At 41.1% G+C, this 16868-nt stretch overlaps 1 protein-coding gene across 1 annotated transcript in view; it reads right to left on the bottom strand.

The window, feature by feature from the left end:
• LOC126199424 (uncharacterized) overlaps positions 1 to 16868 on the bottom strand; it is a gene marked incomplete at its 5' end in the record, with an annotated part of 737054 nt that overhangs the window by 63849 nt on the left and 656337 nt on the right. The window contains 6 exons of the mRNA XM_049936342.1: positions 297 to 491; positions 2065 to 2241; positions 8099 to 8336; positions 10703 to 10855; positions 11078 to 11158; positions 16408 to 16587. Of these exons, the coding sequence (XP_049792299.1) occupies positions 297 to 491; positions 2065 to 2241; positions 8099 to 8336; positions 10703 to 10855; positions 11078 to 11158; positions 16408 to 16587 (1024 nt within the window). The remainder of the gene's footprint in view (positions 1 to 296; positions 492 to 2064; positions 2242 to 8098; positions 8337 to 10702; positions 10856 to 11077; positions 11159 to 16407; positions 16588 to 16868) is intronic.

Below are 16868 nucleotides of genomic sequence, written 5' to 3'. Positions count from 1 at the left end.
GGAAATATATTTGAATGAAAGTGCACTTTTTGTTTGCATGTGTGCCCTACCTGTTGGTCAGTGGCCTCATTGTTTCCACAAAGAGATGGCACAATTCTCTGTGGCACACTTGCCGCCCAAGCAGCAGCGATTTAAATAAGATTGCATGGAGCTGCCCTTTGTCTGCCATATGGAGTGCAAAGAGTTAACTTTTTAACTCTGAAACTTTTCTTTACCTCAATTGGTCATCTAGTGTGAGATCTTAATTAAAACTATGAAGATGTGGAAAAGGATTTGTCCTATTTTGGCATACATACCATAAAATCTTTTCATACGATCATCAGCCTCATTTATATCAACATGTGGACAATACTGTTCTCCTGGACCAAGTAAAGCCTCTTCTGATGGTGGAGGTGGTGGCGGAGGTGGAGGCGGGTACTCAGGTGGAATCTCTGGAGGGGCAGGGAGTGGTGGGGGAACCTCATTTTCCACTTCCATTCCACTACCAGCTTCTGTTAAAACACAAAGAAACAAAATGCATGACAGTGTTCCAATGATTGTTTACACATTGCATCTTATGTATTTATTTTCATAAACAAATACTGAAAAAGAGACAGTTGTAGCTAAATTTAATGGCATCAAATAAATATATTTTTTAGTTATTCATTGTACCCAACTAACAATTTATTTAGCACTGTTTGGACTCCTTCCTCCCAGAAACTCTTTTCCTGTTCATTGTACTTCTTTTTACACGTTTTTGTCCATCTTGAATTTTATTTGGTAGACTTCTCAGCAAATTTATATTTCTGAATTAAGACTATAATTTTATTTTGTCTTAAATAATTTCTTTATGGATGCAAATTTACACCGATGCTCTCACACGCACGCATGTGCCCATACACATTCACACACACACACACACATACACACACACACACACACACACATACATCTGTGTGTGTGGACTCAGATAATTTCATTACTTAATAATGTAAGGAGTTCATAAAGTTTATGCTCATAGAAAAGTAACTCAGTTTGTGCATGTTCAGTGAAGATGTGATGTGACAAATTCCTTGACATAAACAAAGGCTTTGCATAGTAATTTTGCACAATGTTGTCACTAGATCATGATTTAACTAATGCAGGAAGCAGCTCTATAATGCTGCCAGGAGAGACAGAGGAGGGGTGAAGTCTCAGAAACCTCAAAATTGAAGTTAATTCATCCTGAATCACATTTGCCACTAATAAACATTCGGCAAAGGATTGCAGCAGACACAGAGAGATTTGCAGAAATCACTGAAATTATTCAGATAATTACACAACAAAACAAAATTTTACTGTCCTCTCTTGCAAATTCAGAAAAAATGCAATCACAGAATCATTAATCTGATTGCAGGAAACATCATTTTAAGATAAAAAGCCTTTCCAAATATGATGACAGTGTGTTTCCAATAACCGTTTTGTAAGTGCTGTTGGTAATGATCTTTGTTATATTAGTGAAAATAGAAAAGTGAAAGAATCTCAATGGCAAAAAAATTACCAAGCATAGAAACTGAAGAGAATGTTCAAGGCTTTCTCCTGGATCAAGTAGTTGTCTTAGACGGCAAGAGCACAAAGACATGAGAAGTAGGTTTACAGAAGTAGAGAAATATGTGAATGGGGACAGCTTCCAAAGATGCAAGCAGAATAAATGGCTAGTTGCCTGCAGTTGACAGGGGCTGTGGGTAGGGAATTACAAGAGAGCCCACCAAAGTTAAGAAAACAATCAAGAAGCAGGCGGATAACTGATAACAAAAGGCAAGAGTGGAATGCTTTTTTCCTAATCACTTAAACCAAAAACATGTGATTATGGTTGGCAATCATAAGTATGAAAAATAGATACATTGAATCTCTATCTTCTACATCTGTAGTTTGTTCACTGCACTTTATGGTTCTTGAAAGTTCAGTTCGTAGCTAATTACATTGCTTTAAAGATCTCATATGGCCTTATATTCCCATTTTCTATTTATTATGTGTGAAAAGTAAGAAAGAAGTAAAAAAGCGTCCTTCCCTTAATATAAAGTATCTCTTGGCATGCCTTATTACCTCTGGTCGCGTACAATGGCGAGCGTAGTGTTGAGGCTGGTGAGGTGGCTGTTGTTGCCTGGCTACTTGCTGGGCTCACAGCGGCTTCCACACCGAGGTCTTGCGTCTCCAGTGTGTCGAGGTCTGTCACTAACCATGTGCTATGGTGCCGTTTTCTACTGGGGGTGGAGCTGCTTCCTATAAAGAACCAAAGAGAATCATCCATTTCAGCTTTATTGAAACATTATAGGAACATTTTACTTCAAATCAAGGCAAATTCTCCTCATGAGCTAATGAGCTAAAGGACTAATTGTGTGTGTGTGTGTGTGTGTGTGTGTGTGTGTGTGTGTGTGTGTGTGTGCACGTGTGTGTGTGCACGTGTGTGCTTGAGAAAGAGAAATTGACCATAGTTAAATATAAGTCACAGCATTTTTTTAAAAAAATGTAGCTTAAGACAATCAGGTAAATGGTCAGTATGTTGAAATACCTTTCACTGGAAAAAAATGCCATAATTATAAAACTGACTCATTTTACATCATAGTGAGAAGTCACATTTAATATTATCCATGGAATATACCAAAAACTAAATTAAACTTATCAGGACCCTGAGTCAAAACAATCTACCCTCATTCCAACCCAGCACTGACATTCTCTCTTGCACCACCATCAAATTGTCATCCGCTCAGCCTGCTACCATCTTGGACACTGACCCTTACCCCTCCAATGGCTCAGCAAAATTCTCTGCCCTTTAGCCCACCAACCAGAAACAGAGCATCCATTTTGACAGCTGCTATCTCAAGTAAACAACTGGCCACCCACAAACAATGTATCTACAATGATGAGCAGTTCCTTGCCAAGTATGCTGAATGTTTTACTGGTGCCTTTGCAGGTAGGTAGCAACCTCCAAACCTAGTCCACAAACAGAGTGCTCCTATCCCATTTCCACACATGCCTGTAATCCCCCAACCAGCCCCACGAGCCAGCTATATAGGAGAACCCTGTTCATTACCTAATACCACTCTGGACAGTAATAATTCTACGGTCGCAGGTTCGAATCCTGCCTCGGGCATGGATGTTTGTGATGTCCTTAGGTTAGTTAGGTTTAACTAGTTCTAAGTTCTAGGGGACTAATGACCTCAGCAGTTGAGTCCCATAGTGCTCAGAGCCATTTGAACCAGTAATAATTCAACAACATCCTTAGCCAGGTCTTCCACTGCCCATCTGCATGCCCAGACAAAATATCCTGCCCATAATCATTCCCACCTCTCCCAGAGTGGTATACTACCATCCATCCAACCTTACCTGACCTATTCCCCAAACACTTTGCCAGAAGCATGTGGGAGATCCACATACAAGACCTGCATTATGCATCCCCATTCCTCCCCCAGCACATACTACTGCAGTGCTGTCACAAACAAAAACCTTCTTTATCAGAGACAGGAGCCAGCTATGAAAGCAACAGGAGCTAGTTGTGAAAGCAGTAACACTGTAGACCAGCTGTGCTGTAACTTTAGTACAGCTTCTTAAATGTGCATGACCACCAAATGTCCACTCATATGAATGCCAATGTCAAACTGTGACCAAGAAAGAGTTGACCATCCAGTGATAGAGCACCCGATGTCTATGGCCATTCATCAACCACTTTGGCAACCCGACATATACCTATAATTGGCATGTTTTCAGACTCTAGTTGCCTGCCAGAATCAGCCCACACGGTGACAAGCCAGTGCTGACCTGCACATCTTACATGTGTATGTCCAAAACATTCTGGTTTGTTATCCCTGTTATCTCCTGAAGCCATAACATGAGATGCCAGTCTCACCACTAGCACAGCACTGTAATATCATATTTTACTATGAAAATAACTGTGTCATATACTGTGCTGTGTCTAGGAGTCAAAGACATTGCTCCTTGCATACGAAAATTGAACATTATCATTGCATTATCTCTCATTTCTATTCTCTCTGTAGTTAAATGTAATGTTAGTGACTCCAATTTTGTTCTTGCTCTGATAAAGATGAAGGGAACTTATAATTGTGAATATTATGTATTACAACTTGATAGTAAGAGTAAAAGTTGAATTCAAGGAAGAAGTAAATGAGTGCCCATCTCTAACAAATAATTAGGCGAGACTCGAACATAAATATTACTCTTTGTAGTCATTCTAATTACTACAAAAAGGTTCAGGTATGCTATGTCAACATGAAGTTGGAGGGGCACTATGGAGATTGGTGAATAAATCTGCAAACAAACATGGCAACTTTCAACGGACTCAAGAGAATGCAACACAAAATCTGCCACAAATCTTCACCAACATATTACCACATGACAAAACATTCACAAGGTGAGTTTAGTTTCAATGGACATTTCAATACACCATTTGAAAATCAAGAATACTTGCTAATCTTGTAAATAAAACCATAAAATACAATAAAAATAACAATATATCACACTTCATAAGACCATGGCACTGTAACCACATCACTTGCTGCTCATAGAAATCCTTCCATCTGCATGATTAAGACACTGCTCAACAATTTGCAGGCAGGATTTGTGTGACATATACTCTGGGCTCTACAGTGGCCATGCCCAGCATCTCATCCTTCGGACACACACTCACCACACAAGAGTTCACTCAGTGTACACCCTGGGCTGTATGCTGGCCAAACCCAGTGGCCCATCCAGTGGTACACATGCTGAGCTAACGGTAGCTCTTCCATGTCAGTCCAGACACTCATGGATTAATGGACGTTGCTACCAAAATGTTATCTCTTCTTGTAACTGACAACAGAACCCTCAAAAAGTCTAGTGAGTTTTCAGTGTCATGCTACTCCTAGCAATGAGTACATTGTTCTTGTCTGCTTAGGAGCCAGTTTATTCAACATCTACCTGTATACTGGTCACAACAAAATGGTGACAGGGGTAAAGTCTACACTCCTGTGACACCCACCCAGCTGCTGCCCTTCTCCAGTCATGCCCCATGTTGCCCTTCCTCTTTGAGTCTTAAATGAAGCAACCATTGCCAGCCTTCCTCACTGGGGTGGTACTACCCAAGATGCACCAATGGGGCAGCAAGGTTCTAGGTTTGCAATGTTGCATTTTCTGTCATTAGCATTGAGGGTTTCAGACAATTTGCACAGATGTTTTACTGTCCCCCACCCCGGGGAGACAGTGCTTCTCAGTATTCTTTCTACATTCATGGTGCCCTAACATCTGACACTTGTTACAGTATGTTTGTTGTACACTCCAATGTGTCACTCCTCATTCTAGTTGTGTTGCAAAGTCCATGGCAGGCATGGGTAAACGTGCAAGAAGCCACACCACGCACTGTCTCTGCCTGCTTGTCTCTCCAGGACTCCTTTGAGCCAGTGGCACCACATGAAGACACAGGGCCAAGTATCATCAGATGATCTCACTGTGGAACAGGAGGTGCCCAGCCATGTCTGTGGAGCATCTCCAGTGTCAGTCACCTCTAGATGACACTGCCTCAGTTCTCTGTTTCTGGAATGGCTCCAGATCTTGACTTCTCTCCTGGGCTCTGCCAGCCTCTCCACCCTTCTACAGGAACCTTTGTACCTCATCCCCTACTCAAGTCTCAATTCTAAGCCTCTTCTCTCCATGCGCCTATGCGAACTCTGTCAACTTTGCACACAATGTATTCTTCTGGTACTCGGTCCTCTTCCTTCTATGCTTGCTTACACATACCAGGGACCAGGTCACAGCCACCATGAGCTCCCCACACCTGGGGACACCCCAGTATCAGCCCAGGGATAACATAACCATTACAATAACTTTGTCACCTTTTCCCTAAAGGGAAAGAGGATGTAGGATCTTCAGCTACCATTGAGATGGGTCAACCATTTGTCCCCAAGGAGGCTGCACACCAGCTCATCAATCAGAGCACATGGTCACCACTCAGCATTCGCTCAATGTACCCTCAGGGCTGTACACTGGCCACACCCAGTAGCACATCCAATTGAGTGCATACTGAATCAATGGTAACCAGATCATGTTGACATTGCATATGTTTTCAGTGTTATGCCACTCCTAATAAAGGGTACATTGTTCTTGTCTGCTTGGGACCCTGTTTATTTAATATGCACCTGTACACCAGTCACAACAGAACACACTGCTGGACATGTTTGACCACAGTGGCTGCTTCACGTGTCAAAACCTGTGTCACCTGATCTGCCCACCCATCAAGACTACAGTCTCCAAACTATGTACCTGGTCATTACAACAAATTCTTCAATCCCCCAATCCTCCTGGCTTCAGTCTCTGGTAACCTCTAAATACAGAGCAACTCCACACCTGTCCCCAAACCCCTCCACTTGACCATATCTGTTTACATTCAGTCTGTTGTATCTTGCTCCCCCAATCCACTCATCTAATTCATTGTATGCCACATGGAGTTCTCCCTACCTGTGCCAGGAAAAAGCTGTGGTGCCACATACCTATCGCATTCTCTTGCGGCCTCCCCTTTACAGCCTTCAGTCATCTTCTTCTTCTCTCCCCACCTGTGTTTCCCTTTCATCCAGTCCACCAGACACAACATCTCATCCCAGTACAGTTTCACCACCAAAACTATACTTGACAAGGATACTTAAGCTGTGTGTGTGTGTGTGTGTGTGTGTGTGTGTGTGTGTGTGTGTGTGTGTGTCTTTTGTGTAAGGTTAGTTGCTTTACAACAAATTCTTCAATCTCACAATCCTCTTGGCATCAGTCTCTGCTAACCTCTGACCCACAGCCACCTCCACACCTGTCCCAAACCCTCCTTGACCCCAGCAATATTTGCAATCCTGTTTAACACGCCTATCGACCACTCAGCATTTCGACACATGGTGAGTGGTAACCTTTACACCTTTCAATATTCACAAACATAACAAAGTGCACAAACACAAGAAACAAACTTCAATTTATTATTACTAAACTACCAACAAAATTATGAAAAGGGTAGATTGCTACTCACTATAAAGATAACATGTTGAGTTACAGAGGTACACAATTAAATACGTTACACATTGAGCTTTTAGCCAAAGCCTCCTTCAGAAAAGAAAACACACACATTTTCTCTGGCCAGAGTGGTCAGGATGGTGGTCATGAGTGTGTGAGGTGTGCTTGCTTTTACGAATCAGTGTGTATCTTCTTTTCTGCTGAAGGCTTTGGCTGAAAGCTCAATATATAACAGCCTTTTCATTGTGCCTGTCTACAACTCAATGTGTAATCTATAATGTGAGTAGCAGTCTATCTTTTTCGTGATATTGTTTATATTCCTACCCCAATTTTCCATTGTTTCATTACCAAACTATCTGTGGCATCAGTCAATATTTTCGAATAATGGATTAAATATTTTGCATTAAATGACTAAATTGATGGGGTTGCAGTGAAGGCAGGTGTCAGAATCAAATTTTTTGAAAACCCCTAAGAAAATGTAATTCATCATTATGAAAGCTACACATAAAGTCCTCTTCCAACCAGTCACTGAGTTTAAACTGTACATCAGTTAACCTTACATACTTGAATTAATGAGTGACTGAGATGATTCAGACAAGAGCTGTATCATTTGACACGGATTTTTTTCTTTAGTACAAAAGTGCCACCAAAGAACTGACAAAATCAAGTGGGAAACAAAACAAGAATGATGATGTACTTCACAGAAAGATCTATTCTTAAATTCCGAGAATAGACATTTCAAGACTACTGAAGAAACACATTATTTATTCCCACTGTATCCTACAAAATGACCACAATTATAAATTTAGAGCTGTTCAGCCTTATATAACAGTGTACCAAGAGCAATTTTCCCAAGCTCAATTTGTGAATAGATTATGGTGGAAAGAAGATTACATTGGTGCAGTATTACAATACTCGACACAGTCAGTGCATAACAGAGTACAGATGAAGATGTAAATGGAATTTATGAGAGTACTGTCACATCAGCCACAGAATGAAGAATAATTGTGAACAATGAAGGTCACTGAACAATGGGAGGATAGTAATGAATAAATTAGTTCATGTGCAAAGGAGTTCTGCCACACACTAAATGAGGACCCACCTCTGCTACCAGTGACACCTGCAGGTCCAGGCCTTTGCTGGGTCAGCTGCTGCACTTGCAGGCTGAGCTGCTTGCGTTGCCTCGTGAGGTCTCCCACCAGCCTCTGCACTCTTCTCAACTCTGCCTCCAGTGCAGCTGTCCCACCACCTGGTTCTGTTATTGGCTGTTGCAGTTTTTGGCGTAAAATTACAAGTTCCTGTTCCAGGCGTGCATTCTCTGCTACTGTTTCTTCAAGTTTCTGCAATGATATTTTTTAATCATATCTCATGTTATGTCGGAAGCAGGTTACATCAGTTTTATGAATGATACTTTATTTATTTATGTAGTTGTTCCACTATGCATTAGTGTGTGTGCAATGTTATAATATAGAATGCATCAAAATAAAAGTTATATGATTGAAAAATATACCAAAGAAACCTAATTCCAACCATTTAAGTGACTGGTTGGAACAGTGGTATTAACATAGTTAAAACTGATTAAGAGACTGCTAAAAATGGTAAACAGAAGAAAAAGTGCAAAATTAACTGTTCTACAAGGATTTTCAACTGATATTAATGACTCAAAAACTACCAGAAAAAACAAAGGGGATGCATAAAATACATTTCTTTCTCTTAAATAAGTTTTATCCAAAACATAAAAGTCTTACCAACCAAATAGTTTACTTTAAAAGAACCTTCAAAAGGGGGTGAAACTGACTGATTATGGACCTTAAATACTTCAGAATCCAATAAAATTATTATTACTTTTTTTCAGAGCATCAGCAATGAGCTGTAGTCATAAAATTTTTGGTCTTTATTACCTCTTGCTCTAACAGATCATAAAATTAGAAAAAGAAAAAGCTGTGTTGGTCAATTTCACCCCACCTGGGGGTGAGGCTGACCAATTATCTTTTATGCGATAATTGTGGATTGTTTATGACTCTAGGGTGACTTTAATTATTCTGAATACTTTATCAATAACTGAAAAATGTACCTGCATAACAATTAAATTTTAATACTAATATCGAAGTAACATACAAAGAAAGATTAAGGACAAAAAAAATGTGATCACAAATTTGCTTTATGAACGTCTGAAGAAACATACACACTTCTTCTTTAGCACTAAAAACTGGCTGACTGCCTTGTGTTTTAACATGATGACTGTGAATCCTGTTTATCATGGTTCCTTTGGAAATTTTATACACTCAGCTAGCCTTGTTAATTCTTAGTTTTCCTTTTAGAATTTCTGTGAGACATAGTCCAAAAATATACAGGATACATTTCCTTAATTCACCCAATTTTCATTTGTACACCTGCAGCATTTTCACAGTGACAACTCTTATGATCTCAACTGTATGATGTAACAGACAAAACCACAACCCACATCACAAATTCAAAATTTAACATACAGACACTTGTAACAATGATTTCCCCACTAAACTGTCAGACTGTTATAAGACAATTATTGCTGAATCCATTTTGTCACAATTTTGCTGGATTCATTAGATCACATTTTTGCTGCATTCATGAATACTTTTTTTTGTAAAAGAACTGCTTGGGAAAAGACTGTCAACTTCACCCGAATCAACGAAGAATTTGCAAAGTTTTATATGTGTGTCTATAAATAGTTAAACATAAGAGATTAAAATTCAATTATTGTTCTGCTTGTCATTGTGAATGGTCAATGCATGAGAGACCTAGACACATGAGTTGTTTTATCCCAGTTAAATAAATAAAAGTTTTAACACACTAAAAATGTTTTAAAAAATTGTCCTTCTGAAAATGATTAGTATTCAGATAGAGGTTCAGAATACTATAAATTTAACCATTGCCATGAGTTAACAATTTTCAAACAATTAATATAATAGCTAAAATAAAAACATTTTCGCTGTCAGTGTGTCATTATTTAACATATAATGGTTTTTGAATTTCAACCAACGTCACATCATGTGATGGGAATTCAGAGTAATATTAATTCACATCTTGTACCTAGCAGTATGCAAATAGAATACCAAACCCTTCTACAGTATTCTTGTTAGTTGTCATACGTGCTTCTAACATAATGTGTTATGCTTGCAAATAATCTGCTAAAAAATTACTGCAACAGTTGTAAAATGTACTTTGAGATGGTGAGTTGGAGGGCTCTGCTCATAATGCTCCAAACATTCACAATTGGAGAGATATCTGGTGACATTATGGCCAAAGTAGGGTTTGTCAAGCATGAAGACAAGCTGTAGAAACTCTTGCTACATGGGAGTGGGCATTATATTGCTGAAATGTAGCCCCACAATGGCTCGCCATGAAGGGCAACAAAACAGGACGAAGAACATTGTCGATGTACCTGTGTGCTGTAAAGATGCCACAGACAGCAACAAAAGGGATGCTGCTATGAAATGAAAAGGCACCCTAAACCATCACTCCCGTTTGTCGGGCTGTATGGTGGGCAACAGTCAGGTTGGTAAATGACAGCTGTCTGGGGCATCTCCAGAGATGTCTTTGGTTGGAATATCATTATCTTCAGTGATGAGACCCACTTCGAATGGGCCTCAATGACCAGCCATTTTTAAAATCAAACCTATTCCACAGATTTTGCTATCACTAAAATGCATTTCTCAAATCTATTTACCTTGGAATTGTGTGCAAGTAAGAGGCGAACACGGCTCAGCTCTCTTTCCAGTGCTCGTTGTTGCTTACGGAAGTGCTCCACTTCAACTGGTGAGAAATGACTGTTGTTCTGAAGCTTGTGCCGAAGACCAGCTAGGGCTCTCTCTAGCAGTTCCTGCACATTTCAGTTCTTTATTGGCAATAAAATATAAATGACTTTCTTTTTAATTTCACAAGAAAAAATTATGAATAGTCAAACTGGAATATTAGTGAAAATACAAAAATATTAATTGTGAAAAAAATGCATAACAAAGTAATAACTCCTGTTTAGGGCAATGATTTGCGTACTTCTACAAGAAAACTTTGACTGTAACAGTTCCAACCACTAAAATATCACCTTATCCTGTTGAAGACTCTGCAATGTGCTGGATTCCTCTTGCAGCAACCGGTCCAAGCGATATAACTGCTGTACTTTAGCCTGTTTTGAAATAAATAGAATAACAAAGTCAGGGTGCTACAAAAAATGTATTTCCACAAATCTTATGTCACTGTTCACCAAGAAATAACATTACATATCAATTAAAACACTTCTGATTCTGAATGTAACATAAAAAATTGCTAATTAACTAGTATCATTCAGAATTGTTTGAAATTCTTGTTTATTCTTCTTCCATATAGAAAGGAACAACAAATGAGAACATGGACACAAACATAGAAACAATCTACGTACTGATGTGAGCAGCTGCTGACCATAAGTACGAAAATAATATGAGAGTGAGTGCCTGCTGCACTGTGCTTATAAAGAGGAGGGCTCCAGTAAATACAAAGTGGAAGCAATGCCATGTGCACAAGTCATGTGGCACACTCCAGGTGGCCTCTGATGGACAATCTACGCAGATGCTGTTGGTAAAATATTCGAAGGGTAATGCACTGGTGGCCTGGTACTGTGGTACCCATTCAGGCATTACATACAGGGTTATAGCACCCCCTCCCCCCTCGGGGAAAGGTACCACAAAGTGGTGGAACTGTGCCAACAGTGGAGGTACTGGCCACTCAGGGGCGGTTGTGTGGGAGGTCCCGAGGTGCTTGAACAGCCAGTGGCAGCAAAGCATCACGGGAAGGCCCAAAAGCAGGTGCCAGGGGACTGGACCCGATAGGAGAGGCAGGAGGTGGCAACACCTACAAGGGAGGCAGGCCTGCTGCCTCCCCCCCCCCTCCTCCGCCCCCCAACAGCAGGGAAGACCCACAAGACTGGGACAAGTGCTGAGGGAAGAGGCAGAGGTGGTGGCAGTGGATCCGCAGCTCTCAACATGGCACATGGATACATCTGGTCATGATGGTGCACCACCAAGCTATAACTGGTGCACACCATACAGATGCCATGGCCCCAGCAGCTGTGCATTGTGGCTGGACTCGACTTTGGTCAGTGGCCAAAATCCTGAGACCAGACTGCAGAGCCAGGAGTGAGCCACAATGAATGAATGGGTGTCAGTGGGGCAGCATGAGCAGGTGCAGGATCGTATGTGGCTGGCAACACTGGAGCATTCTGGCCAGATTCTGATCCCCCACTGGTACAAACCTATAGGAACTCAAGAAGTGTGTTCAGGCATCATCTGTGGAGAACTCCACAACGTACTTCTTCATTTGAACACTGAATGGGTGAATGAGACGTTCCACCTCACTGTTCGATTGGGGGTGAAAAGCACGAGTATTCACGTGGGGAATACCTTGACAGGTACAGAAATTGTGAAAGGTCTAAGACACAAACAGTGGAGGTTTATCTACCACAACCATATAAGGCAATCGTTCAATAGAAAATACTATGGAGTGGACCTGAATCGTATCTACAGCTGACATCAAAGGACAGGGTAACATATGGAAATTTAGCGGAACAATCACAACCAACAACCAGTAAGAATGTAGGAAAGGTCCTACAAATCAACATGACTGCATTCCTGTGGAAGCTGTGGTGTGGGTGGGCCACAGAGAAAGCATCACCTGAGGTGCTGCCTGTTGGGTAGCATTCTGAGAGCAGACTGCAACAAGACACACAATGTCACTGTTAATTCTGGGCCAAAATACGTGCCACAGGGCAATAACTGTTTATGTGAGACCCTCCCTTCCCCCAATGTCCCTGATTTAGGAGCTGAAGCACATCCCACCGTAGGAAAGCCACAATCACACTAAGAGTACAGGATAGCTAGGATCACAACCCTAGCTAAGAGAACAACACCATGAAATACCGAAAGGCAGTGATAGGAGGCAAAATAGTTATGCAAAGGATCAAAAGCCATGCCCAGAGGCTTGTCCAGCAACCATGTCAAAAGAGGTGAACAGCTTGACACAATGCCAGATCAGTAGGGACAGACACTGCAATCTGGACCCTTCCACTATACATTGAAACTCAAAATCTACGAGAAAACAAAGGATTCATTCTGATTAAAAGTAGTATCCAGCCCCATTGAAATCTGGAACAGCACATCAGCATTGACATGCTGTGCAGTAGGCTGAAAATGTATTCATAGTTGTAGTGAAACAGAAACAAGTCCCAACATTGGAGGTGATGTGCTGTTTTGTCGGGCAACAAAGCAGACAGATCAAACAATGAAACCAAGAATTTATGGTCCGTAATGAGTGGAGTTGAGTGTTTTTGATGTGTAAGCTGTTGGATGTTCAGAATCATCTGCATACCGATGTACCCCGAGTCCATACTGAGAAGTGTCCATAACCAAAACCAGGCGATGGCCAGGAGGGAAAATAGCCAAACAAGGAACCAAATGTACTTTATATTCCAAAAGCAAGAACGCACTCTTGCAGGCTGGTATCCACTGAAGAGGTATGTTCTTGTGTAGCAACTCATGGAAGGGATTGGACCAAAATGGCTGCACTCAGAATGAATATGTGATAATAAGCAGTTTTACCTAGAAATTCTTAAGAGTTCCTTGACATCTATAGGGTGATGCAGAGCCATGACAGCAGTGGCATGATGAAGTAAAGACTTCACATTATCCTGAGAAACTTCAATCCTCAAATACACAATGGATGGCTGAAAGAAGTGTGACATGACCGAGCTGCATTTCAACCCTGCAGTCTGTAAGACCATGAACAAGGTGCATTCCCTTCTGTTGATGTACTCATCACGATTTCATTAATATAGTTGATGCAGCCCAGAACAGACACCATCAATTGTTCCACATATGCTGAAATACTGCCAGGGAACTAGCCACATCAAGTGGGAGGCAGTAATATTGGTGCAACATGAAGGGCGTGTTAATCACAATGAGCCATTTAGAATCCCCATCTGTTGGAACCTGTAAATAGTCTGCAGATAAATCAATTTTGGAGAAAAACTGGCTCCTGGGAAGTTTAGCCAATAACCAGATGGGGCCTTTAGGTGTCAATGATAGATTGAGTATAACTGAAACTTTTGAGTCACCATAGAGGCGAAGCTGGCCAGTAGCTTTTTAAAAATCACAAGTGGGCTCGATCACTCAAATGGTTCAAATGGCTCTGAGCACTATGCGAATTAACTTCTGAGGTCATCAGTCACCTAGAACTTAGAACTAATTAAACCTAACTAACCTAAGGACATCACACACATCCATGCCCGAGGCAGGATTCGAACCTGCGAGCGTAGCAGTCGCTCAGTTCCATCTATCTCACCCAATGTAATAAGCTGTATGACCCCCAACAACATCAGCCTGTGTAATTCTGCTTTCACTTGATCACTCAGAGGCAATGGAATATCGCATACTCGAAAGAAAAAAAATGTGGTTGCACTATAGGTTTTACAGTAATGTGTGCCGCAAAATTAGTGGCACTACCTGACCCACTGGGAAAAGAGACAAGAACTCAGAAATGAGAATCTAACTGCTGGTAAGAGACCTGGCATAAATGAGGTGCGCCATATCAATGGAAAAACCAAAAGCATTGAAAGCAGCCACACCGACAAATTTGCAGTGTCAGCATACCACATCTTTATGCATAGTGGAAGCCATAAACAGCCCCAAAACTGGAATATGCTGCTTGTTGTAACTCACCAAACATCAAATAACAGGAGGCAACACCAGAGATCCCAAATCCTCGTAAGTTTGTGAGTTCATTAAATCATGGCTTCACCCGTGTCCACTTGTAGTCTGGCCATATTGTCACCACTCGCATTCAATAAACAATTTGTTACGATTTTTAAGTGCTGGTGACACACAATTAACATCCATGATCATGACAGCAGGAGGAGGCTGCGAATGACACACAGGCCCTGTATGTTCTTTTTGTCTACAGTTGTCGCAAGTTGCCCGGCGCTCAGGGTGCGCAAGGCAGTATGGCCAAGAGGGGAGTGCAGAGCAGTGCCATTGCTGTGGTTTCATGGTGGTGATTGTTGTTGCACTGTGGTACAACACCGTCATACGTGGAGATGACACCCGAGTTGTACAACTGTCACACCGTTCTCCCCCCTAGAACCGACTGACGCCCAACAACCAGGAACAGGAGCCACCACAGTGAAGTATTACCAGATCTCAATCTGATCATCTGCAGGATGACATACTTCAAAAGATTGAGCAATATCTAACACTTCAGGCAAAGATGGATCTTCGCACTGTTGTGTGTGTTGACACAGCTCCTTGTTCAGAGCCAACAGAATGACTGTGTCACAAACCATAGAATCAGCATAGGAATCGTGATAAGCATTGATAACAAACTGACATTTGCAACTGAGGCTGTGGATTTGGTTGTCCAAGCCTGGTAGGACTAGTGGGGTTCTACACAAGCCGCAATGCCATATGCACAGTTATAGTGATAATTTGAGAACAACCTACACATTTTGTTGAATAAAAGTGATATAGGTTCCCGGTGTGGGGCTAACTGGCACAACAACTGGTAGATCTGAGGAGAAATCGAAGAAAGGAACAAAGCCTGACACACGTTTGCATCAGTCTCATAAGGTGCGGGTGCTCGCATAGTTAATGTGGCCGACAATCTCACGATGGCAATCATAAGAGCCTCCTGCTGCTTGAGGACTGGCTCTGTGGCCAGAAGAACAGAAGGAACAACCGACAGACTGAGCACACGGAAGTGAACACCACACTCATTGTCAACTGTGTCATAATATAAGACAGAAACAAAAGCATAGTCACAATGAACCAAAGTTTATTCTTCTTCCACATACAAGTGAACAACAGCTGAGAACTTAGACACAAACATAGAAACAATCCAGGTACTGATACAAGCAGCTGCTGACGAGAGTGAGTGCCCGCTGCACAGCACTTAAAAGATGAGGACTGTGGCAGACAGTGCAGCAGATGCTGTGCTGTGTGCACAAGCCATGTCAGTCATTATAGGTGGCCTCTGGTTGCAACAGGGGAGCACGGGAGAAAAGCAGTAAGTCAAACAATGTTCGCAATTTCTGAATGCTTACAATAATATGAACTTGAAAAGGAAATCACATAATATGAATCTTCTTAAAACTTAAATTCAACAATATTGTTCTTCAATTGATTGGCAACTTGCAGTCAACTCCCTATCTAGTCAATGAATACAATACATATAATGTACATATATAGAGTTAATTAGCATTTGAGAGCCTTCTATTTCATTGTTGCACATCTAACTACATGATCTGCCATGAATTTGATTGTAAACTGTCATAAGCTGCTGTTTGGTATTACAAGATCATAGTAGTTTCCAGGAAATCTTTGGTTGAGGATGAACAGAGAAGTGAACACTTACCTGAAGTTGAGTTCGGTCAGGACTGAGTCGGTCCCAGTCACGTCGCTCCTCTGCTAATAGGCGTTTCTCTTGGACTTTCTGATTAAATTCCAGTCTCTCCCTAGCACTGGGTCCTCTATACAGTGACCCGAGCTTTACCATATTATCGACGAGATTCACAAGAGGCTTTCCCCTTTCATACTGTGAAAAAATGTGCACTATTACTCACGCATGCACTATAGGTACTCAGCATAAATAAATTGCAGAGACAATGTAATCTCAGCTAAAATTCCATGCTAGTATTACTCGATATACATATATTTTTTAATATAAGTCAGTAGTAATCAAACATGAAAGTTTTACAGTGTAAAGCAAGCATAATTTTTTAAGATATTCTAAATGCTCAGAGGTCCTTTCCCTATTAAAATAATCTATTCTAAAAGTAAAACCTTTTTCAAACATTCATTCACAAGCATTATTCC

Source organism: Schistocerca nitens, chromosome 8, assembly GCF_023898315.1.
Source record: "Schistocerca nitens isolate TAMUIC-IGC-003100 chromosome 8, iqSchNite1.1, whole genome shotgun sequence".
Taxonomy (NCBI): domain Eukaryota; kingdom Metazoa; phylum Arthropoda; class Insecta; order Orthoptera; family Acrididae; genus Schistocerca; species Schistocerca nitens.
Note: the sequence above shows the minus strand (reverse complement) of the source record. Positions and strands in the feature narration are given on the sequence as shown.